Source organism: Mustelus asterias, chromosome 14 (genome assembly GCF_964213995.1).
Source record: "Mustelus asterias chromosome 14, sMusAst1.hap1.1, whole genome shotgun sequence".
NCBI classification, from domain to species: domain Eukaryota; kingdom Metazoa; phylum Chordata; class Chondrichthyes; order Carcharhiniformes; family Triakidae; genus Mustelus; species Mustelus asterias.
The window spans coordinates 32708947-32734545 of NC_135814.1; the positions used below are offsets into that span (position 1 = coordinate 32708947).

The 25599-nt window shown below is 40.4% G+C and overlaps 1 protein-coding gene across 5 annotated transcripts in view; it reads right to left on the reverse strand.

Moving 5' to 3' along the window:
* The window catches only part of mgat5 (alpha-1,6-mannosylglycoprotein 6-beta-N-acetylglucosaminyltransferase), an 89180-nt gene that overhangs the window by 55380 nt on the left and 8201 nt on the right, over window positions 1-25599 (reverse strand). For 3 of the 5 annotated variants that reach the window (XM_078228131.1, XM_078228132.1, XM_078228133.1), the window contains 3 exons: window positions 21858-22265; window positions 6119-6289; window positions 424-500 (listed from right to left, as the gene is read on the reverse strand). In XM_078228131.1, the coding sequence (XP_078084257.1) occupies window positions 424-500; window positions 6119-6289; window positions 21858-22098 (489 nt within the window). In that variant the 5' untranslated portion in view covers window positions 22099-22265. Of the gene's footprint in view, window positions 1-423; window positions 501-6118; window positions 6290-21857; window positions 22266-25157; window positions 25277-25599 lie in introns of all 5 variants that reach the window. The other 2 variants (XM_078228135.1, XM_078228134.1) reach the window with 1 other exon arrangement.

Sequence of the window (25599 nt, forward strand, 5' to 3'; positions counted from 1 at the left end):
TGGGGTTATGGGAATAGGGCTTGGGTGGGATTGTGGTCGGTGCGGACTTGATGGGCTGAATGGCCTCTTCTGCAGTGTAGGGTTCTGTGATTCTATGATAAGTTAATCCAACCTAGGGGAAGAGAACAGTGCATGTGTAAATTATTGTCCCGAATGGTGAATGCCTTTCCCTCAGTTCCTCATCTCTCAAAAAAAAATCAAACAAGTATATTTCAGGTTCAATTTAGTGTCTGTGCTAAACTGGCTAATGCTCAGACAAGAAAGTATTTGGAAGAACCCATGGAGTACACCCAAGGAATTTTATCCAACCAATACAAGTGAGAAGATATTGTGTGCAGGAAAGAAATTCAGAATATATTGTGTAAATTTTTGTGTTAAATTTTGAAAATATAACTTAAATTCTCCAAATAGATTTAGTTTTACCTTCAATTTGCTCTCACAGTGAGGGAAGCCATCCATAGGAGGCAATTCACACTGTTCCTGGGCTCCATTAATTAGATCTGCAGAGAAAAACAGGAGGAGCTCAAGTACCAAGGAAAAGGTTCAAATATTCCAAATTACCTTATCTACTGGATTACAATACAAATCACCACAATTGATTTCCACATGCAACAGCAAATTTGAGAACATCACTGCACAAGTTACTCCAAATACAAGGAAGGCACCAATCTAGAAATATAAAAAACTAAAACATTATGCACAGTTAGCTATAGCTCTATTAGCCCGGAATCTGTAGTTACCATACCAACTGTAATCAACACAGTAACATAATGGAAGTACATTTTCAGTGCTCTAAGGCAATTAAAACATATAAATACTTGAATTAATATGGACAAAAGTTTCTGAATATTGTAAAAATAGAGCGAACATTGGTTAAAAATCATAATTTGACAAATCTCAGATTTCTACCAGTTAGTTCATTAATCTTTTTGTCTGAGAAACAGAAAATTTGGAAGCATATCACAGCAATCAAAATTTGAAATGGAATGATAGGGACATTGTAACATTTCATATTTTCTTCAATTTTTATACTGGCAGCATTAGCTGTTTTTTTTCCCCCCTATATTTACTAAGTGCTAAGGATCAGATCAGAAACTCGCAAGGTATTTTATGAAGTTGGCCTAGACCCCAACTTTTACATTTTGATTTTGGCATTAGGGTGAGCATAGCATTTCACTTCAGGTATGATTCAAGTGACTCACTAGGAAGCTTTTATCAAAACAAACCTCAAGAACACAATGTTATAAAAAATTAGCATAACTTTTAACAATTGAAATACTTAAACTGGACAAAGTATAATTCTTACCAGCTAGCTATCTCTATTGTTCTAATTTAGCAGCATCCCCCACAGACATGAATCCCTTCATTAGAAACAGTTAGCACAGAAACCAAAGATGCTTACATAGGTACTAGATTTCCAGCCTTTTGACACTTCTGGAGAATGATCCAGCCACTTGTCTTCTAATTCTCATGCAGCAACTTCCAGAGAAAGCTCTACCCCCAAACCCTCACTTCTTGGCAGATTCCAGTCTCCACTTCAAACAGAGCAAGAGATACAGAGAAAGCAACCTCTCTCTAAAAAGCCCAAAAGCGGACTGCCTTGAATTCACTGTGGAAGCCTAGGTGTATGTAGTCATACGACCTGACCATCAACCTAATCAAGCCCCACCCTGACATACCCCAGGGGAAAACACAAAAAAAAACCAGAACCCAGAATTAGTTTAGATTGAAACAAATAGGGCAGCAATTAAGATCAATTATTCTGCAGCAGAAACAATAGTGCTGCTGGATCCAGACAAAATAGCTCTAATAAAATGGAAGGGACTAGTAAACACACAGCACAGAAACATGACTAGAATACATTTAAAGATATAGTATCATCACACTAAGCATCCTTTGGATAATACATGAAAAATTAGTAGACATGTTTTCAGGAGTATAATGATCGGGGGGGGGGGGGTCTGCTGACAATTATAGAAAAAATAACCAAAGCAAAAGACAAAAAAAAGCACCAAGTTAAATGACAAACACAACTCAATTATTTACAAATTAGACACAATGAAAAAATGGTCCCAAAACTATTCCAACCATAGGCGATCTTCCCAAAATAATTTTAGGTGTCCTAAAAGTCTGAAAACGGGAGTGTGTTCCACACCAAGTTTTTGGGGTGAATTCGGCACTGCAATCTTCCCACACCATCAGTTTTACTGACAGCACCGGAATTTGCAACAGTAAGGGAATGCTGGGAAATCCACTGTCAACTGCTTGGGATGCCATTGCGCAAGACACCAGGCGCTCACTGAACCAATAAGTGGCGACATGCTCTCTCCCCACACCAACACGGGTCACCAGCATCGGGGCACCAGGACCTTCCAGATGAATCCATTAGTGGACTCCCTACACAAACCCCTCCCCGCCACCACATCTTTGTGCATGCACCCCCACCCAGACCCCATCCCCTTGGCGCTACGCTGGCATACTTATGGTGCCCAACTAAGTACTGCCAGGGTGCCACTGCCCAATTAACACTGCGCAGCCATGCTCCAATCACCCAGGGGCTTCAATGGCCGCCAATCCCTCTAGCATAACCATGATGCTTGGGTGGAGACCAGCAGTAATTGTCAGCATGACGTCTCGCTGGTAAGGAATAAGATTCTGGGAGGCCAGAAGATGCCAGCGGGAGCAGGAAAGTCATCTTACTTCTATACAAATAGACTTCGTGCCCAAACAGGGCCAGGAGCAAACGCCCACGATCTTCCTGGCTTGCTATGCCAAACAACCAATGTGGCGAGCAGTAAGACAGCATCCCTGTTTGCGGGGGAGGAGCTATAACAAGGAAAATCAGAATCCCTACAGTGCAGGAGGCCACCATTTGGCCCATCAGGTCTGTCCCAACGCTCTAACAAAGTATCTTACCCATGCCCTCTTCCCACCCTATTTCCGTAATTGTGCACATTTCCCATGGCTAATCCATCTAACCTACACATCTTTGGACACTAAGGGGCAATTCTGCATGGCCAATCCACCTAACCGGCACCTCGTTGCACAGTGGGAGGAAACTGGAGCACCTGGAGGAAACCTACAGAGACACGGAAAGAACATGCAAACTCCACACAGTCAATCAAGGCTGAAATTGAACCCTGGTGCTATGAGGCTATGAGGCACGCTATGAGGCAGCAGTGCTAACCACTGTGCCACTGTAAAGAATAGATTCATTTGAAAATAAAGGAATTTTAGATTCTATTACGCCTAGTTAAATGCCTAGTCCCTATGATATAAAGCATGTAGTAGCTTACTTTCAACCATCTTAAAATTTATGACAAGGTACAGGAAAGCAGAAAGTTGCACAGTGACAGTGTTGTGTCCAGCCAAACTAAATTTATGAAATTTCACAAAATCATGCTGTTTAAGTTACTTCATGACCCTGATTTTACTGGCATGCCTGCCCCAAATGGCATTCCCCGTTGGCCTCAGGTACGATCTTACGAGCCTCAGGCGGGCGTGCCGGTAAAATTCTAACCCATGTCTCAACTTCCTGCAAGAATGATTCCCCGTTCTTCCTAACCACCATCACAATCCCAACTCACTTGCTAAAGATATAATCACCTGAAGCTACTGATATCAGGAGCAGTGAATGACATAACTTAAGCTGCTGATGCACCTCAGGAGACGGAGGAAGTCCCTCTGTGCACACATAACTTGGGTGGGCAGTTTAAAGGTCTGATTGCCAGTTTTTCCCTGCCCAGAATGCTGCATGATTTCATACGATAGTAGAATCAGATGGCCGGAACCACAGAGACTTGGTTTGTTTGCCCTTGTGCTGATTTTTACATGGTTTACTTACAGCTTCTCACAGCAGGTGTAAAGCCTGCTGAGCAGTGCAACTCTTAAGTAAAGCAGTGTGTATCAAAGCACAACAGCAACCAAAATAACATCACCCTTCATGGTAAAGTCCCAACACTGCTCAGAATGCCTCTAAAGTTCACCCCTGCAGCCTGGTCACAGATCACCCTACAATGTTTATTCACCTTCTGGCAATGCTCACCACCCTCCTCCCTGTAGTGTTCAACCCCACTCCATGGCCTGTGCTCACCTACTCCTGAAGCCCTATTTCTTGTTCATCTGATGTTGGAAGAGTCATAAAGATTTACAGCATGGAAACAGGCCCTTCGGCCCAACTTGTCCATGCCGCCTTTTTTTTTTAAAAACCCCTAAGCTAATCCCAATTGCCCGCATTTGGCCCATATCCCTCTATACCCATCGTACCCATGTAACTATCTAAATGCTTTTTAAAAGATAAAATTGTACCCGCCTCTACTACTACCTGTGGCAGCTTGTTCCAGACACTCAGCACCCTCTGCGTGAAAAAATTGCCCCTCTGGACACTTTTGTATCTCTCCCCTTAAACCTATGCCCTCTAGTTTTAGACTCCCTACCTTTGGGAAAGGATATTGACTATCTAGCTGATCTATGCCCCTCATTATTTTATAGACCTCTATAAGGTCACCCCTACGCTCCAGAGAGAAAAGTCCCAGTCTATTCAGCCTCTCCTTATAACTCAATCCATCAAGTCCCGGTAGCATCCTAGTAAATCTTTTCTGCACTCTTTCTAGTTTAATAATATCCTTTCTATAATAGGGTGACTAGAATTGCACACAGTATTCCAAGTGTGGCCATACCAATGTCTTGTACAACGTCAACAAGACGTCCCAACTCCTGTATTCAATGTTCTGACTGACGAAACCAAGCATGCCGAATGCCTTCTTCACCACTCTGTCCACCCGTGACTCCACTTTCAAGGAGCTATGAACATGTACCCCTAGATCTCTTTGTTCTGTAACTATCCCCAATGCCCTACCAAAGATACATAATTCCCTAAAAGTGGCGTCACAGGTAGATAGGATCGTAAAGAGTGCCTGAGGCACACCGCTGGTCACAGGCCTCCAGTTTGAAAAACAACTCTCTACAACCACCCTCTGGCTTCTGTCAAGAAGCCAATTTTGTATCCATTCAGATACCTCACCCTGGATCCCGTGAGATTTAACTTTATGCAACAACCTACCATGCGGTACCTTGTCAAAGGCCTTGCTAAAGTCCATGTAGACAACATCAACTGCACTGCCCTCATCTACCTTCTTGGTTACACCTTCAAAAAACTCAATCAAATTTGAGACACATGATTTTCCACTCACAAAGCCATGCTGACTGTCCCTAATCAGTCCTTGCGTCTCTAAATGCCTGTAGATCCTGTCTCTCAAAATATCTTCCAACAATTTATCCACCACAGATGAGAGACTAACTGGCCTGTAGTTCCCAGGCTTTTCCCTGCAGCCCTTTTTAAACAAAGGCACAACATTTGCCACTCTCCAATCTTCAGGCACCTCACCCGTCAGCATCATCAAGGAGTGCACGGGTGAGGGGTAAAGTTTGAATACCATGGCAGGTGGGTTGAGCATTACTGGGGAGAGGGACAGGGCTGTGCAACGTTAGGGGTGATAACATTTAAACAAATGAACTGACAGACCTTAAAAGGGCATACCTTTAGTTCATGACCAAAAAAGGGCATGGCTGCATTGAAATTACACTCACCACTTGGCCTCGGACTCTGTTCATCACTGTATCCTTGATGGAGCTGATACCAGAAGGTTCAAAGTCTCAAGTGTAAAGTGCTAAGAAGGCAGATAGTTAGCAGAAGGTGCAACCTCTCCGCTGCTGGCTGAAAGATTCATTTGCAGATATTGGTTCTTCAGAACTCCCCAATCAGGGAGTTGCTTAATAATCCATTCAAGTTACTGCAACTTCTCCAGAGTCAGTCCAGTATTTGATTGCAATGTTCTAATGCACTTCTCTGGTCCAGAGATGCACAAGTGCAAACGAGGACTGAACGGGAGGAGCAGGGAAAGGGAGTGAATTTCCTGAGGAAAATTCTGGGAATTAAAAGAAAATGCAAATTTATCAAAGGGAACTTCAAAAAGTTCTTCAATACTAAAGGGGCCTAACCCTATTCCAATGTTCAAATATTTCAGGGTGATATTTTCTGGTTACTTTCTACCAAAGAAAATTAAGTGCAGTGCAGTGCAAGTGATTTATATACAAAACAACTAAATTATATATTTACCTGCCACATTAACTTTCTCAACAGTGCCAGAGCTGGGGCTCACAGTAGTAGTAGCATTAGTAGAATTTATTCCTGTCCCATTTGAAATCATCAGGTTGTCCACTTTAGATTCCAATTTTCCAAGACGCTGCAAAATATTGTCCAGGAGGACAGCCAATGTTTTCTTCAAATCTGGAAAATATTTTATATAAATTAATTTCACCCGTTAGCAAATTTGATTTAATGAACAAATCTATACTCTTTCACAATAGGGTCATGTGATCCACGGCAGAAGGAAAAGAAAAATGCTCAGTACTTCCAGGGAGAATCTAAGTCAATGTTTATGTTGTGACAAAGTTAACCATTGTTTGCATGCATTGCAGCCGATTTGCTAAATTCACATTATGAGTATTCTAGGTTTTAATCTGCTTTATGTTGCACAATGAGGCATGTTCCAAACTCCTAATTGAAGAGGGAGGATCATGTGATGCAGATGGAGTAGCAGCTAAAAAATATTGGTCTTACTCTTTTCCTGATTTGGTGACATTTAACATTTTGGTCAGCATGACCCTTTCCAAGAACTTTAACTGAGGTTTTTCAAAAGTAACATTTCTTCTTACTTCTATTCATACTGATGTAGAAGCCAATTCAGATCAAAATCTTGATTATGAAATGATAATTCGATCAAGAGCAAAGATGTTGAATAGTACTCAAGACTCACGAGCATAATCTCAACCAAGAATAGAGATGCCACATTACTTAAAAAAACAAATTTTGTAGCATTTTCAGCAGTGATGCAATACTGTTCTTGCACACAGTTCTTAACAGAACTATTAGTTAAGTTCACCAATTCTAAAGTGAATTTAATTTGGCAAGCGGCAAAACCATCACCACTATAAATTAATGTCACACCAACTGCAGTACAGTAGATGGTAGGAATCAATATTTTAAGCAACTATACAGAGGCACAGAATTTCCTCTATGTGGAATTGGTAGATTTGCAAGTTTCTACACCAGTTTTGCCAGCAGCAATTTAGGATAATTTCCTGCAGAAATCAAGATAAAGGCAGAGTAAAAAAGGTTATTGCTTTCAAAGCATGGTGCAATCATGGCAGATCACCTGCCTAGCCATGTTGGTCTAACATTTAGACTAGTTACTAATTTAGGTAAACGAATAGCTAGTGACAGTCTTTAAGTTCGGAGACAGAAATATAACATATCAACCACTGCAGAGAAACAAAAGAATTAAAAGCAGCATCTCTTTTATTCCACTTGCACCAAATTTCTGACTTAGCACTAGGTTAATGTAGCATTCATTGCTTCTCCACTACATGCTAGCAAATTCTGACTACTTCAAGAGAGTTTATGACTCACACCCAAGTTACAAATGTCAAGTAAGCTTCTTGCTACAGTAGTTACCACTTATTCAGGCAACCACTTTTAATTGATTGACAGATAACTACCATTGGCAGGCAATTTCTATTAACTTAGTATTTTAACTAGCTTGCACTTTCTTTTGTAGTTTTAGTGTTCTAAGTCACATTCTAGCTGTTAATCTATATTAAAGCTTGAGAAATACTTAAGAGATCCCACTTTCATCAAATTCCCACCTTAACACACAGTTCACTAAGTACTCTTAAACACAAAGCACTCTGATTCACTATATATTACCTATTTCTTTCATCACTACACAGACTTTTGAGTTCCCAATCTTAGGAAAAAGAGACCAAAGTCTCCTTGGGGCATACACACCCTGCGAACCACATCAGAACAAAAGGTTATCTACACACTCAGTTATAATCAGTCCACATTATGCAAACATTTCCTTCTGTTTCAAGAAAAAGCAAACAAGCTAATATTGAATTCAAAAACAATCTCATCTCACTCTTAAAGACTAATTATCATTTAAGCTGCAGCAAATTAGAAGTTCACGCTGGACAAAAAAGATTTTCATCACAGCTTCTTCATAACAAGTACAGGGTCAACTCCACAACATATATTTGCTTTCTCTGCAAAACAATACTGTGGATTAATGGTCATAGATTCCCATAAGAAAATCCCTACCAAGTATCACAATCACTAACTTCTCACCTTCTTCTCTGAAGCCCCCAAGGAATAACATATGTTCATTTAATAAGGGAACAACATATGTTTACTTTAATAGAACATTCAGCATCCCTGGAAGTTCAAAAGTAACAAAATCGTGAAATCAAGTTTTTTTTAAAATGCAGCTTAGATCGTGTGTGGGCGCAGTTCATTGAGGAAAGATAGGCAAAGTAATGAGAGTTTAGGCCTGTACTGCAAGCAGAGAGAAAAAACTAACTTCATCATTCACCACATGTGGATAGGGCTTAAATCGCAATTTGGATTTCACGAGATATTAAAAGTAGCTTCCAGAGTGGACCCTACCACTACAGAAGTAAGGATATCATACCATAAGAGAATCCTCAAGAGAAGAAAGAAATCTAGGGGCATAATATATGTGGGGTTATAAGCTATCATGTTACCTTGATCAAATGTGTTTAATTTGTTCTACATATAATAAAGTTTGTGTTTTGCTTAGAAACGTGAAAACTGGTTGCATAATTTTATTGGTTAAATCACTGGGTGTTCAAATCTTTCTTCAAATGTTAGCAGTCCCAACAGGATTGTAACACAAGGTCAAATACTTCTAATGTTTACTTACTAATGCGGTCATACCAAATAAATTGTAAAAACGCATTGCAACAGTAATAAAAATGTAACAGAAAATATGTAGCCATATTCTATACAGTATTAACCTAATCCAAAAAGACAAAGTGAATATTTTCATAAATGGAGTGGTTTCAAGAATTGATATGAACATATGAATTAGGAGCAAAAGCAGGCCACTCAGTCCTTCAAACCTACACCACCATTCAATGCGTTCATGGCTGTTCTGATTTTGACGTCAATTCCACATTCCTGCTGACCTCAATACCTTTCAATCCCTTGCTCATCGATAAACTATCTACCAGTACCTTAAAACTATTTAAAGATCTGCTTCCCCTGCCTTTTGCAGAAGACTGCTCCAAAGACCCTCTAAGGTTTCTCATCTCCGTCCTAAATGGGCAACCCTCATTTTTGAAAATGGTGCAAGTACTAGATTCTCCTAGGAAGCATTCTCTCCACATTGACCCTGTCCAGGCCCCTCAGGATCATGTATGTTTCAATCAAGTCGCCTCCTACTCTTCTAGACTCCAGTAGATACAAGCCTAACCTGTCCAACCCATCCTCAAATGGCAACCCGCCCCTTGGCTTAGCAAACCATCTCTGAACTCCATTTATATCCTTCTTTAAATGAGGCCCATACTGTACACAGTACTCCAGATGTGGTCTCACCAATGTCCTGTACAAAGAAAACATAACCTCCTACTTTTGCATTCAATTCCACTGGCAATAAGTGAAATATTCTATTAGCTTTCCAAATCATTTGTTGTACCTGAATGCTAGCCTTTGGACTCACCATTTAACTATGCTTTCTTATCCTTCCTGCTAAAATGGACATTTCCACACTTTCCCACCTAACCCATCTCATTGTAGCCTCCTTATGTCTATTTCACATCTTACTATTCTAGCTTTGTGTCATTAGTAATTTTAGCAACCATACCCCCGGTCCCTTCACCCAAGTAATTTATACAGATTGTAAAAAAGTTGAGGCTCCAGCACTGATCTCTTTAACACACCACTTATTACACCCTGCCAATCAGAAACCAGACCTTTTATGCTTGCTTTCGGTTTTCTGTTAGCTAACCAATCTTCTATCCATGCCAATATGTTGTTATATCCTGCACCATGAGGTATTTTTTCCCTCAATAACCTCTGATGTGGCACTTTATCAAATGCCTTCTAGAAATCCAAGTACCTGTACAGCCATTAGTTCCTCTTGATCCACAACATATCAGTTCTCCAAAGAACTATAATAAATTGATTAAACATGATTTCCCTTTCACAAAACCATCCTAACTACCCTGAATTTTTCCAAGTGCCCTGCTATGCCATCATAATCTCACATTTTCCCTATGACAAGATGTTAAACTAATTGGCCTGTAGATTCCCACTTCCCATCTCCCTCCCTTGTTGAATAAAAGGAGTTATAGTTGCTATTTTCCAATCTAATAGCACCATCCTAGACTCCAGGGAGTTTTGGAAAATAAAACCAACGCATCAACTATTTCATTTATTTCAAGACCATAGAATGAAGTGTATCAGGACCTGGGGACTTGTCAGTCCAAAGATCCAACAACTTGTTCAATACCACTTCCTTGGTGAGGGCAATTCTCCCTCCCTTCCAATTCCTGCTTGAGAGGATGCTAGAAGGCAAGAAATAATACTAAGTAGAGTATTGTTTCCACTCTTTGACAAAATGACATTTAAGATTGCAACTAATTCTGTGTGTCTAAGAATTAAAGGGAACATTCAAAAGAAATTCTTTACAGTAGGTGATTAGAATGTGAAATGTTTTGCTACCAACCTTGACTGAAGTAGGATTCATAAAATTTTAAAAGAGGAATTAGATAGAACTGCCTGAAAAGATTGGGGTTAAACCATATTGGGACAAGACTAGATGGCTCATGAAGAAAAATACAGACACATTTGGGTTTTTGTACTGTAATATTTAGATTCTAAGAATATATTCAATAAAATATTTGTAAATCAATATGAAATGCCACTGAACAAATAGTGTACAGGCTTAGGTCTTCCTAGGCCATGTGAATGCATATACAGACCACATAAAAATTTAAACCTCATTGATTTTATATAGCCACAAGCTGCTAGTATGGGTAAATCTTAGCATTAGCTCTGCAGACTCAATAGTGGATAAATTCAAACAGCTTTTTACAAAATGTCAGCCCCATGAAATTTAAAACAGATAAATAATTAAATAACCAAGTTACTCTGTTGTGGACTCCATAATGGCATAGACACTCATTTTTTTAGACATTATACTCCAAGACAAATGTGCCGAGTCATCATTCATTTGACATCTTTTGTAATAAGGGTTTGCCAGATTTAGTATGGCGACTAGAGGATGTCACAGTAATTTCATTGCAGTGTTAATGTAAGCCTACTTGTGACACTAATAAATAAAATTAAAATAGATGTGACCATTTTATCTAGTCTTTCCCATTATACTTTTTAATATGACATTTCTGAAATCTGCTAAAAAAAAAATCAAGATTTGGTGTCAAAAATTCTGCGAACAGTTTCTATTTTAGGTACAAATGGGAACTGTTTTGAAAAGTGGTTTGCCTCACTTGGACTTAGGAGGGCTAAAAGGCGCCATGAAATACCGTTGGCAGGCAGGATTAAGGAGCATTCCAAGGCTTTTTATGTTTATGTAAGAAGGAAGAGGATAGCTAAGGAAAGGGTGGGTCCACTCAAGGACACTGGAGAGAATGTGTGTGTGGAGCCAGATGAGGTTCTTAATGAGCACTTTGCATCAGTATTCACAAAGGAGAAGGATGTGGTGGATGGGGAGTATAGACATTCTAGGACATGCTGAGATAAAAAAAAAGGAAGGAGGTTTTGAAAAACATTGAAGGTAGACAAGTCCCCAGGGCCAGATAGGGTCTATCCCAGAATACTGAGAGGGGCGAGGGAAGAAATTGCTGACACCTTGGCCAAAATCTTTGCATCCTCTTTAGCCATGGGTGAGGTACCAAAAGATTGGAGAGTAGCTAAAATTGTTCCATTATTTAAGAAGGGCAGAAGAGACAATCCGGGAAATTGCAGACCTGTGAGCCTTACATTAATGGTGGGGAAATTATTGGAGAAGATTCTTAAGGACAAGATGTAATTATATCTGGAAGAGAATAGGCTCATTAGTGATAGACAGCATGGCTTTGTGAAGGGGAGGTCGTGTCTAACAAACTTGATTGAGTTCTTTGAGAAAGTGACAAGAAAAATTGACTAGGGCAGGGCAATGAATGTTGTAGATGTACACTTCAGCAAAACTCTCGATAAGGTTCCTCATGACAGGCTGATACAGAAGGTGAAAAACTGGCTTGGGCATTCAAAGCAGAGAGTAGCAGTGGAAGAGTACTTTTCTAACTGGAGGTCTGTGACAAGTGGTGTTCCTCAAGGATCAGTCCTGGGGCCTCTGTTGTTTGTAATATTCATAAATGATTTAGAGGAAAATGCAAGTGGTCTGATTAGTAAATCTGCAGATGATACAAAAATTGGGAGAGTAGCAGATAGTGAGGAGAATTGTCAGAAGATACAGCAGGATATAAATCGGCTGGAGACCCGAGCCAAAAGATGGCAGATGGAATTTAACCATTCCAAATGAGAGGTGATGTGATTTAGAAGGTCCACTGCAGAAGGAAAGAAAATAGTAAATGGTAGAGCCCTTAGAAATATTAACATACAGAAGAATCTAAGCATGTAGATCCACAGTTCCCGGAAGGTGGCAACTCAGGTGGACAAGGTGGTCAGGAAGGCGTATGGCATGCTGGCCTTTATTGGCTGGAGCACTGAGTATAGGAATTGGAAAATTATGTTGCAGCTGTATAAGACTTTGGTTAGGCCGCATTTGGAGCATAGTGTACAATTCTGGTCGCCAAGGATGCTGATGAATTGGAAAAAAGGTGCAGAAGAGATTTACCAGTATGTTGCCTGGTTTGGAGGATATGGACCATGAAAAAAGTTTGAACAAACTTGGATTGTTTTCACTGGAGCGGAGGATGAGGGGGGATCTGATAGAGGTTTACAAGATTATGACAGGCTTGGATAGAGTGGATAGTCAGAGTCTTTTTCCCAGGGTCAATGGGGCAATTACTCAGTCATAGGTTGAAAGTGAGAAGGGGTAAGTTTAAAAAAAAAATGCGAGGGTTTTTCAGGAGGGTATTGAATGCCTGGAACGCACTGCCGGAGGGGGTGTTGGAAGCAGATTCTATTACATTCAAGAGGCAACTGGATAAATATATGAATAGGCTAGGAATAGAAGGATATGGACCAAGTAGAGGCAAGAAAATATTAGATTAGAAAGGCATCTGTGCTGGCACAAGACTTGGCAGGCCAAAGGGCATGTTCCTGTGCTGTACTGTTTTGTTCAATTTCTGCATCACTAAAAATATAAATCTACCATAAAGCTAGCTTAGGCAACATCTAAAGTTTTTTAAAATCCCTACTAAAAGTGACAACTAAATGAAGCTCGATTAACACATCAGAATAGGGTTCGCACAAAAATATGCATTTTGCATTACTGATACTTAATATGTACAAAACTATTTCGGTTTTATGGAGGATTGGTCAATTTTATAGATTAAAAAAATACATTGACAATCTTGTGTCCAAAATTCATTTTAGAGCTACATCAAAAAAGTTTGCAAACAATAATTAGTGGAAACTCCCAATCAATGGTAATCAATTCACCCTGGGAGCATGATCAGTTTTGAGGGCAGGACTTGCTTCTTTGCAGTGGTTTCCTTCAGGTAATTGGTGTCCAAAAACCAGCACATTGTGCAGGAAATCTTAAGCTTCTGTTTACAGTAACTCGTTTACAAGAAAGAAATGTTTAGCATCCCCCAAGCTCAAAAGATCTTGAAAAACAATGACATTGTTGTATTGTCTTAATCCCAGTGAACTGTTGAATCTGGCAGCAGTTCAAATCAAGGTAGCAAATTTGCGATAATCTCAACTCGAATTTCAAAAAATGTCTTAATGCTTAAAATCATCAGGGATAATTCTGAGACCGGTTTGAGAATAAAAAGCAAAGTTGAACATATTTTCTCTGGAAGCAAAGATTAAATGGAGACATTATGCAGGAATAGAACAGAAAAAGACCAACTGGTATATTTCTTGAGCAAGTATCGTAAAACCTTTCAGCAAAATTCTTCTGATCTATAACCCGAATCTTCTTCAGCTCATGGTCTATACTCAATACCTACGTATGAGGCAATCAATTAGAAGTGTTCTGATGAAAAGGTCATCCTGACATGAAACATTACTAGAAATAATCAGTATCAGTGAAAACTAAGTTTTGTTTTGTTCTATATGAGAAAACAACTTATGGTCACCAGACGAGGGACACTCATTTTCCATGCTCTGGGTACCAAATTCTAGTCTTTAGATATGGGTTTGACTTTACTAAACTGCATTCAGTTATTGGTTGCATTTTCTGAAGTATATTAAAATAGGCTATGCACATGCAGTCTAATTTAAGCATTTCTACCTTTCAACAGCTCCATAATTGCAGCCCAGAAAAATGATGAAAGGATCAAACCTCCAAAAAAGGTGACAAAACCAGCATTTATCAACTTCAAAACAATATACCTCTTTCTCTACAACCCTAAATCCATTCATCATGTGACCAAATACCCTCAAAGATGAGCCACCCTCTTGTCACAAGCAAATCATTGTACAGAGTTCCATCAAGCATGGAAGGAAAGTCTGTCTGTTGGAGTCTCTAATTCTCTAACACCAAGATAATCTGAACTGTAGAAGATAAATTTGTCAAGTATGTGACAAAATAGTTCAATAAGCCTTCAATGGATAGAAAAACATGAGTCAGTAGTAACTGATATTAACAGTTTAGCTAGAATAATGCTATTGACGGTGGGAGGGAAATATGAATAAGTATTTTAGGAGAGAATCCACACTACCAAACATGCAAAATCATATCCTAACAAAAATAAGGCCTAGATGAGCAATTAATTGCCAATAGGCACAGAATACATTCTCCGTTCATCTGTGTTTGAAACAAAGATCTTAATATGAAACAATGTGAGTGAGTCAAGCAGCAACACAAGCCATTGGACCTCAGGGGGAGACTGAAATGGATCATCCACTTGGCACTTCAGACTGAGGATTGTTGCAGACAAACTTCTGCATTAATGTGCCAGGTTTTGCCATCATTCAGGATGGAATATTCGTAGAGCCTCCTCCTCCAATTTGTTGATTAATTACCCCTATACACAACTTGATGTAGCAGTACTACAGAACATTGATTTGATCTGTTGGCAGTAGGATCACTTAGTTCTGTCTATAGCATGTTGCATCTGCTGTTTAGCATGTTTGTAATACTGCGTTGCAGCTTCACCAGACTGATCTCATTTTCAGATCAGCCTTCTGCTGCTCCTGGCATTCTCACCCAAACTCCTCATTGAATTAGGGTTGGTCCCTTGGTTTCATGGTACTAGCAGTGCAAGATGTGTCAGACTGAGATATTAAGGGGTTAAGATCGCATGCAACTAAGAGTTTTCGCAAAAACCGACTAAACCAGCAGTTTGGGTAAATGACAAGCTTAAGATACCTGCGACTAATCCCACTTACCCATTAACAGTTCTCTTTCTTTCGACATAACCATATTACGACCTTAGATATGGTTAACCCGACTAGAACGAAGGGGGTCTTGTGATTAGCTATATTGCATCAGACCGCATGTGACCATGAGGATTGTAAAACTACATAAAGGGGGAATGTCCCATTATTCAGGGGGCTTTTGCTAACTGACTCCCAGCACTGAGTGGAAGTTACGTAGCAAAAGTTTGCCAGCTTGCATATGTAAGACAAAGAAAGAACTTTTGAAATCAGACAACAGTGGGTGTTTGCCTTTGTATCAGGGAATGGAAGAGTCTCACGAAAAACGAACTTAACAAGACTATGAGATTATAAATGGAGTATAATTAATGGCTCATAGCTCCACTTACGATGCCCAATTCTGAGCTGCTACATCAGATCTGAATCTATTTTACTTATCACAGTGGTAGTGTGAAGATGGAACTTGTCTCCACAAGGACTGCGCTGTGGTCACTCCTATCCATACCATCGTGGACAGATGAATCTACGACAGGTTAATCAACAGGCTGGAGGTCAAGCAGGTTTTTCCCTTTTGTTGGTTCTTTCACCACCTGTTGCACCAATACTGGCAGATATGATCTTCAGGACTCAGACAGATCAGTCAACAGTAGCTACCAAGCTACTTTAGGCGACCGATATTGAAACGCCTGACCTCCCCCACCACCCACTCGGAGTACATTGTGACCGTGCTACCCTCAGTGCATTGTCTGAATGGTGTCCAAAATGCAGGAGTACTAATTCTTCAGCTGAGGAAGGGTGTAGGTGGTAATCAGCAGGCATTTCCTTGCCTATGTTTGACCCAAGGTCACATATGCTGGCCTGGATTTTGGATTTTATTTGCACTAACATGGGAACAAAACAAAGTTGATGCTGCTACCTAACTGTATTAGAAGGAAGTATCTCAATTACCCTGCAATTGCAGGACAAGTAATTATCAAGAGTCATTAAGAGCCAGATTTCATTATTTCTGTATTTTTCCATTAACATTTCTATGACGGGGTAAAAGTGCCATCGCTGTCTGGGTAAGCCTGAACTCTTGGGATCCTCCCTATCAGAAACATATTGACCGTGACAGCTAAGGTTCTGATCTAATGAATCAGATGGTTGTAATAACATTATGATGGTTGTGACATGATAAGTAAGGAGCACAGCTTCAAGCAAGGCAGTGTGTTACGTTTAAAGCAATGTGTGCAATTAGCTAGATCCGATAAATTAACCCTTACAACTATTGATTGACAATTTTCAACAGCCAACAATATTGGCTAAAATGGGATTATAACACCTTAAGGGTATTAAAAAAAGGATGACAGGAAATTATCTTCATGGCACCAAGTGAGGAAAAATTGGTTTAGGTATTTGGGGACAGTTGAGGGTTTCTCCAACTTGTTTGTGGTACTAGGCATAGGCAGTCGAGTTACCCTGCTTGCAAGTATACCAAGGAAGATGTAGTGCTCTTCAGAGTCAGCTGAGAGTTACTTGGTACAATTAGTTGAGCTTGTTGTCTTGTTTCTTTTGGATTGATCATCCATTTGAAAGCATAAATATAATTTACCCTTATTTTCTCTTAGTTAGTTGATAAGTTTTAGCTCTTAGTTGTTTGGGAGTATAGAACTTAAAGTGTTGCTTAAAAAAAAGTCGAAGCTTTTCATCTTGCACTCAATAGGACAGATTTGCAAGAACACCAAACCTCAAAGGGAATAACAATTTATATTAGAAACCCTACAGTGCAGAAGGAGGCCATTCGGCCCATCGAGTCTGCACCGACCACAATCCCACCCAGGCCCTACCCCCACATATTTACCCGCTAATCCCTCTAACCTACGCATCTCAGGGACAATTTTAACCTGGCCAATCAACCTAACCCGCACATCTTTGGACTGTGGGAGGAAACCGGAGCACCCGGAGGAAACCCACGCATCAGAATTGCATCAGAAAAGGGTGCTGATTGGCTGGCAAAAGTGGACTGATTGTTAGAGGCGTTGCTATGGACAGTGCACCAAGAAATAGTTGATTGCCGAACTTTTATTTAAATTAAAACCTGGCAAGTCGACACTGGTCGAGACATTGCCCTTAGGAATGGACTATTCTCATTTTTAGTTAATTGATTTATAAGTCTTTGCTTGATGATTGTATTTCTTGATTTTGCTCCCAATCAAACTTTTGTATTATTTGTCAATTGAGTCATTGCTTTATGATTATATCTCTGCGGAACTAAATCCGTTTAAAAGGGGTAATTTGGGTTCTAATAATTCAGCATGCAATATCAAATCTTAAATTTAATATCCTTCTTTAAAAGCTTAAAGCCACGAGACTGCACAAACTCCAGAGCCAATTTTGAGGACTCCCAAGTCACTGCTTCCCGAATGTATACCAATGTGTCACCACCTCCGATTGGTCTGTTCTGCCGGTGGGATAGATCATATCCAGGGATGGTGACGGAGGACTCTGGGACATTGGCAGTAGGGTATTGTTTTGCAAGTATGACTATGACAGGCTGTTGATCGACTGTTCTGGAGGAGAATTTTTGCACAAGTTCCCAGGAGCACATCTGTGTCTCTATCACAACCAAAGCCTAGGTCAATGCATTCCAGATAACAAATCACGGTGTGAAAATGAGAGAGAACCGCATCAGTTTTTCCAGGTGCGCTCTGCATCGCAATTTTTTAAAAACCACTCGAGTTGCTTTTTTGGAGAGTTGGGAGCTTGGCACTGGCAGAAGGGTGCCCCAATCTCAGTGCCTGGGAGACCCCCCTCAACCCCATGGACATCAGACCCTCTCTCTTTCCCCAGCCCCCCCCCCCCCCCCTTCACCCTCCCGATGGGTCCTCTGGCAGACCGATATGCCACCTCCCCATTATGCATGACCCTCAAAATGCACCCCACCCTGCCCCACCATGTCCCTGATCTGCCGTCCTTCACAATCCAACCCTGCACCACCCACCCACCACACAATCCTGTCATTGTGCCCACCCAAGCCTCACCCCACAGGCACTGCCAGGGTGTCTGGCAGGCATTATCCAACCGTGCCCCCAATCACCCAGGGGCTTCGATGGCCTTCAAGCCCTGCAGCATTACCAGCTCATCAGGTCTGTGCTAGTGCAGACCAGTAGTGATTTGCACCAGCGTGACATCTCACCAGTGAGGTGGGAAGCATCTGGACTCTCTAATAACATTGAAATCCAGCCACTCATGCTAATAAGCTTTGTGCCCTTTCTGGGCAAGAAGCGATTCACACCACTCGCAAGGAGCCAGGTAGCTAGGTTGGATTTTTAGCATGCTATTTTCCCAGCTCACCACGCTGATCGTTGGGCACAGCAATGTGGTAAAATCACACCCATAAAGTTAATGCTATAGCTTGATGACCTTTCAAACCTGAAATAAATTGTTTCTCCCCAGAGATGATACTAGACCTGTTGGGTATTTGCTGTACATTTATATCTAACCTGAAACTTCAAATTATTGGCATTCAAGTGTTTAAGTGATAAACTTTGTGTAATACCCTGCAGCTCAAAGGAATCAGTAGCAATGATTGCCTTAGCCAAAAATGCTAACACTGAATTCCATCTAAATATGAACAAGAGTTAAATTTGAGGGGGAGGTTTTATTTTCCTTTAATCTTTCATGGGATGTGGACATTGCTGGCAAGGCCAGCATTTGTTGTCCATCCCCAATTGCCCTTGAACTGACGACATTTTAGGCCATTTCAGAGGGTGGTTGACAACCATGTTGCTGTGGGTCTGAAGCCACATGTAGACCAGATGGATAAGAATGGCAGATTTCCTTCCCTATAGGACATTAGTGAACCAGATGGGTTCTAATGACAATTGATGATGGTTTCATGGCTGTCATCACTGAGATTATTTCAAATTCCGGATCAGCTGCCATGATGGAATTCAAAGCCATATACCAGGGCATTTGTCTGGGCTTCTGGATTACTAGTCCAGTGACATTACAGGAAGCTGGTGAGGTAGTGGTAAAGAGAGTGAACTGCTCTTGACAACAAGACAGCAGTTGACTAAGTGTGGCATCAAGGAGCCCTGACAAAACTGAAGTCAATGGGAATCTGGGGAAAATGCTACTGGTTGGAGTTGTACCAAGCACAAAAGAAAAATGGCTGCAGTTGTTGAAGGCCAATCATCTTAGTCACAGGATATTGTTGCAGGGGTTCTTCAGGGTAATGTCCTCAGACAAACCATGTTCAGCTGCTTTCAGTTCCATCGTAAGGTCAGAAGAGGAAACATTTGCTGATGATTGCACAATGTTCAGTATAATTCGCAACAACTCCAATACTAAAGCAGTGTGTACCAACACACAGTAAGACCTCGGCAACATTCAGGCCTGGGCTGATAAGTGGCAAGTAACAGTCACACCACACAAATCCCGGGCAATGACCACCTTCAAATGAGAGAGAACCTAACTAACTCCTCTGGATATTCCATAGCATTACCACAGAGTCACCCACCAACAACATCCTGGGGGTTACCGTTGACCAGAAACTGGACAAGACTTTAATTCCTTTTCCAACAACACCATGGGTATAGCTACACATGGACTACAGTAATTCAAGGCGACAACTCACCACCTTCAATGGCAAATGCGTTAGGGACCAGATCAGAAACTCCAAGGTTTGGCGGTACGGTAGCACAGTGGTTAGCACTGCTGCTTCACAGCTCCAGGGACCTGGGTTTGATTCCCGGCTTGGGTCACTGTCTGTGTGGAGTTTGCACATTCTCCTCGTGTCTGCGTGGGTTTCCTCCGGGTGCTCCGGTTTCCTCCCACAGTCCAAAGATGTGCGGGTTAGGTTGATTGGCCATGCTAAAATTGCCCCTTAGTGTCCCAGGATGCGTAGGTTAGAGGGATTAGCGGGTAAATGTATAGGGATATGGGAAGTAGGGCCTGGGTGGGATTGTGGTCGGTGCAGACTTGATGGGCCGAATGGCCTGTTTCTGCACTGTAGGGTTTCTATGATATTCTATGTATATTATGAAGTTAGCCTAGATCCCAACTTTTAGATTTTAGCATTAGTACGAGCATAAGGTGTTTCATTCCAGGTGTGATTCCACTAACCCACTGGTAAACCTTTATCAAAGCAAACTTGATTTAACAACAGTTAAAATACAACAAATAATTAGCATAAAACTTTTATCAATTGAAATATTTAAACAAGATAATTCTTAACAGCTAGCTATCTCTACAGTTCCAATTCAAGCAATATCCCACAGACATAAATTCCTCTTCCGAATCAGTTAGCACAAATCATATAGGCTCATCTGGATGCTAGTTTTACAGCCTTTTAACCCCTCAGGACAGAAATGCAGGAAAGAAACATGTCTTCTGACTCCCATACAGCAGCGTCGAGAGAAAGATCTATGTTCAAACAGCAAAACTTCTGAGAAGGACATTTTCTGGTGGGTCCCAGCCTCCTGAGAAAGAAAGAGACACAGAGCTACTTCTCTCTAAAGGTCCCAAGCAGCAATTAAGCTTGTGTTTTTCTACGAGCCAAGCCTCACCAGTCATATAACTTTTCAGTCAATCAACCCTACTCTGACCCTAGGGAAAAACACAATTAACATCGCTGCATTAGCTCAGATCCAAACAAACGTTCCAGCAATTAGGGTAAACTGTGCTTCTACAGTATCAACATGTAGGCTGCCAGTTATAGACAAAGTGGCACTGGTAAATAAAACCTACTCAAAAGTTCTGCACAGGAAATATGCCGCAAATACATTTCTTAAAAGCATAGTATCGTCACAGATGGGCAACAATTGCTGGCCTTATACCATAAAAGATTAAAATGAATGTTTTCTTATAGAAATATTACCAGTGAAGGACCCCATGTACACTGGACAAACTCTCTTCCATCAGGAAAAAGATACAAAAGTCTGAAAACATGTACCAACCGACTCAAGAACAGCTTCTTCTCTGCTGCTATCAGACTTTTGAATGGACCCATCACATATTAAGCTGATCTTGCTCCTCACCCAAACACTAACTATATATGCAACACTATATTCTGCACCCGATTCTTCCCTTCTCCCCTATGCACTCTATGAACAGCATGTTTTGTCTGTATAGCTCACAAAAAACAATACTTTTCACTGAATCCCAATACATGTGACAATAGTAAATCAAATCATGATTATGGCATGGTGAACTGAAGTTGCAGTTTCAGGTTACACTGAAGCTGGCCAGAAAGACCTAAGAATGTTAGTATGATGGCTTAATATCACAGGACTGGCATCACATCGATTTGCAGACACGAATCCTTGCTCTCGTTTTGAATGCAGCTTGGATTAAGTGATGGAAAGGTTAAATCCACACCACTTGTTATAGGCAAGATAAAATTTAAGAAAATTCTATGAAGTTAAACATACTGAAAATATTTTCTAACACACAAAATAAGCAGAAATTTTAGAGACTATTAAAATGAGTAACTTACCATATGCAGTCATCGTACCAACATACGGCCCATCAGCAACATTTTGGTTTTCTTCTGCTAATGCTTTGATATAGCGTTTACTGAGATCCAGAATCTGCTCTCGAAGCATAGTACTGCTTTCATGTTGGGTCCGTTGTTGGATGGTAAAGTGCAGAAGCATCATTCCCCATATGAATCCAAATGTTACCAGAAAAAATCCTAATTTTTGAGAGGATAACTTCCACACATGAAAGGACGCCATTGTTTTCAGCAGTGAAGTTATTTTGGAGTGAAATATGCATAAATCAAGTACATGATTTTATTGGTTATGTACCCAGGTTAACCTGTTCATATTTGTGAAGCTCTTCTTTTTAAGAAAATCATCTTCAGTCAGGCAAGCCAGATACATCTATATTGTTCATATCCACCCTAGGGGAGAAGAGAAGAAAATAATGTTTTACAAAATATCATTGCTCATATAAAACGGTTTGAGGTGGAAGCAAAAAAATGATTTTTCTAAACTAAATACCAATTGTATCCAATTATTGGTTATGAAAGATGTACACAAGTTACTGTAACAGAACGCAAGGGAACATTAGACTGCAATGAAATAAGGTAACTTTAGAAATCAGCAACAGTTTGATAATTATACCAATATTTAATTTCCCTCAGGAAAGATCAGAAAACTGCTTCTCTAGCCAAGTTGGCATAACAATTAGCAAAAATGACTTCTTAACTGTCAATGGTATTTCAATATCTAAATGCAACTAGGATATACCCAATTTATTAGAGCAAGGTGCTGTATTTTTTCACTATCCAAAATGCACAATCTACTTTCACATCGTTTCGTTGGTCTCTGCAAAGTTATTTGCAAACTTGGCAAGCAAGCAAAATAACGTTAAGCACAAATTATTACTCTCCTGCCACTTTGAACATAATGTTTGTTACTTTCTTCTATGGGTGGCATGGAATCACTGAGAAGAATCATGTTTTGTGCTGCTAAATTCAGATTATGAATCAACAAGTTACTAATTTGTTTGTAAATCGCTGGTCTCCACAGATTTGGCACACTTGACACTGAGATTTACTGGTGACCTGTGTTTTTTTTAAACTTTGGCTCAAGGAGTAACAAATTACATGCTTTCAGCAATAATTAAAACTACAGAGGTGATTTTAACCTCCTCACCCCAGTGGAAGATGAAAGTGAATCAGCTACCTGTTTTACATCTTGCTAATTTGATTTTTTAGTAAAAACGGGCAGATAATCCAGTACTTGTTGAGCTGTTTAAATAGAATTACCCACTTAATTCCAGAATTAGAATGTATAAAAGTAAAGTCTACTCTTACCCAAATTCCCATTTGTTGAATTGTACAGGTTGATAAATTATTGGATAATTCATTTTTTTTCCCAAAGCAATGAGGAGAAAACAGCCTCATTTGGAATTTTAGCAGTGCTTTGTCTCAGCTTCAGGATTGAGCAACAATTGAGTGCTCAGGTTCAAGATCAATATAACGCTTGACAAAGAATCACTCGTGTTCCCAAAGTTTTTCAGTAGATCTTTGATTTATTATTGTCACATCTATTAGTATAGAGTGAAAAGTATTGTTTCTTGTGCACTATGCAAAGCATACCATACATAGAGAAGGAAAGGAGAATGCAGAATGTGGCGTTACAGTCATAGGTAGGATGTAGAGAAAGATCAACTTAATATGAGATAGGTCCGTTCAAAAATCTGATGGTAGCAGGGAAGAAGTTGTTCTTGCGTCAGTTGGTACGTGTCCTCAGACTTTTTCCTGACGGAAGAAGGTGGAAGAGAATATGTGCGGGGTGTGTTGGGTCCTTAATTATGCTGGCTGCTTTGCCGAGACAGCAGGGAGTGTAGACAGTGTCAATGGGTGGGAGGCTGGTTTGAGTGATGGACTGGGCTTCGTTCATGATCCTTCGTAGTCCTGGACAGAGCAGGAGCCATACCAAGCTGTGATACAACGAGAAATAATGCTTTCTATGGTGCATCTGTAAAAGTTGGAGAGAGTCGTAGCTGACATGCCAAGTTTCCTTAGTCTTCCAAGTAGAAGCATTGGTGAGTTTTCTTAACTTTAGCGTCGGCATGGAGGGACCAGGACAGGTTGCTGGTGATCTGGACATCTAAAAACTTGAAGCTCTTGACCATTTCTACCAGATCTTATTCAATCTTATAAATCATGAAATATATTAAGTTAAACTTCACTGAACAGTAACAGCACTAATAGAACATAAGAAATAGGAGTAGGCTACATAAGTCCTTAAGCATGCTCTTCCATTCTATACAATCATGGCTGATTATTGATCTCAACTCCATTTTCCTGCCTGCTCCCCTTATCCCTGGACTCCAGGTCAAAAATCTGTCTATCGATGAAATATGCACAACCCTCTGGGCTGGATAACCCCAAAAATTCACAACCCTTTCAGTGAAGAAATTTCTCAACATCTCAGTTCTAAGCGATTGACTACTGTGCCCCAGTATTGTTGAGCCCTCAGTGAGAGTGAGCCTCAAGTGCAACTGCATCAAGCCCCAACAAAATGAAATCAGTTCTCATTCTTCTGAACACCAGAGGGTACAAGTTCAATTTACTCAGCCTCTCATTAAAAGACAATGTGCTCATTCCAGGAACTAATCAATTGAATCCCACTTGACTCCAATGCAAATACATCCTTCCTTAACATGGAGACCAAAACTTCACACTACTCCTGATATGGTCTCAACCAAAGCCCTGAACAATTGCAGCATCCTTATTCTTATACTTCACTCCCTAATCGCTTGCTGCACCTGTATGCCCTCTTTCTGCATTCCTTGTAAATGTTCAGATGGGTATCCTTGTACAAGTTTTATGCCTTAAAAAAATCTGCTTTTCTATTCTCATCACCAAAGTGAATAACCCTACACTTCCCAGATTATGCTCCATCTGCTACCTTGTTACCCACTCGCTTAACTGATGTCTGCAGCCTACAAGACCATAAGATGCATGTCCTCCTCCCAGGTTGCATTCCCACCTAGTTTTCTATCATCATCAGCAAACTCAGACAGATTACTCTGCTTCTTCATCCAAGTCATTAATATGGGTCGTAAATAGGCAAGGTCCTAGCATTGGCCCTTGAGGCACACAAGTCACAGCTTACCAAACTGAAAATGTCCCATTTATCCGACTCTTCTTTCTGTTCATGAACTACTCTGCTATCAATATATTACTCCAAATTTCTTGAGCCTTTATCCTCTGTATTGACAGTTTAAATATCTTTTGGAAATCCAGGTAAACTATATTCACTAGTTTCTCTTTACCTACCTCTGTAAAACTGGTTTTAAGTACATTTAGATCTTCCATAAGGGATTTCAGCATGTTCTTAATGACTGACATCAGACTAAGTCATGATCTGTCGTAATCGCTTTCTCTTTCCCTTCTTTCTGGAATTGCAGAGTTACATTTGTTAATTTCCACTCAGAATGTTCTCGAAGCCAAGGAATTGTGCAACATCATAATCTCTGTAGTTACCTCTCAAGAACCTTAGGACGATGGCCATCAGATCCGAGGGGTTCCGTCAAGATTTTAGTCCCATCAAGATTTTAGTCCCCTGAATTTTCTCTGCTAACATTAATTATCAACTTCCTCACTCTTATTAGAGATTACCCATTTCTGTTCTATAAGTGGTGCCTTCAACTATGAAGACAGACATGTTGTTCAACGTCCCCACAATTTCTCTTCCCCCATGATATACATCTTGTCTCTG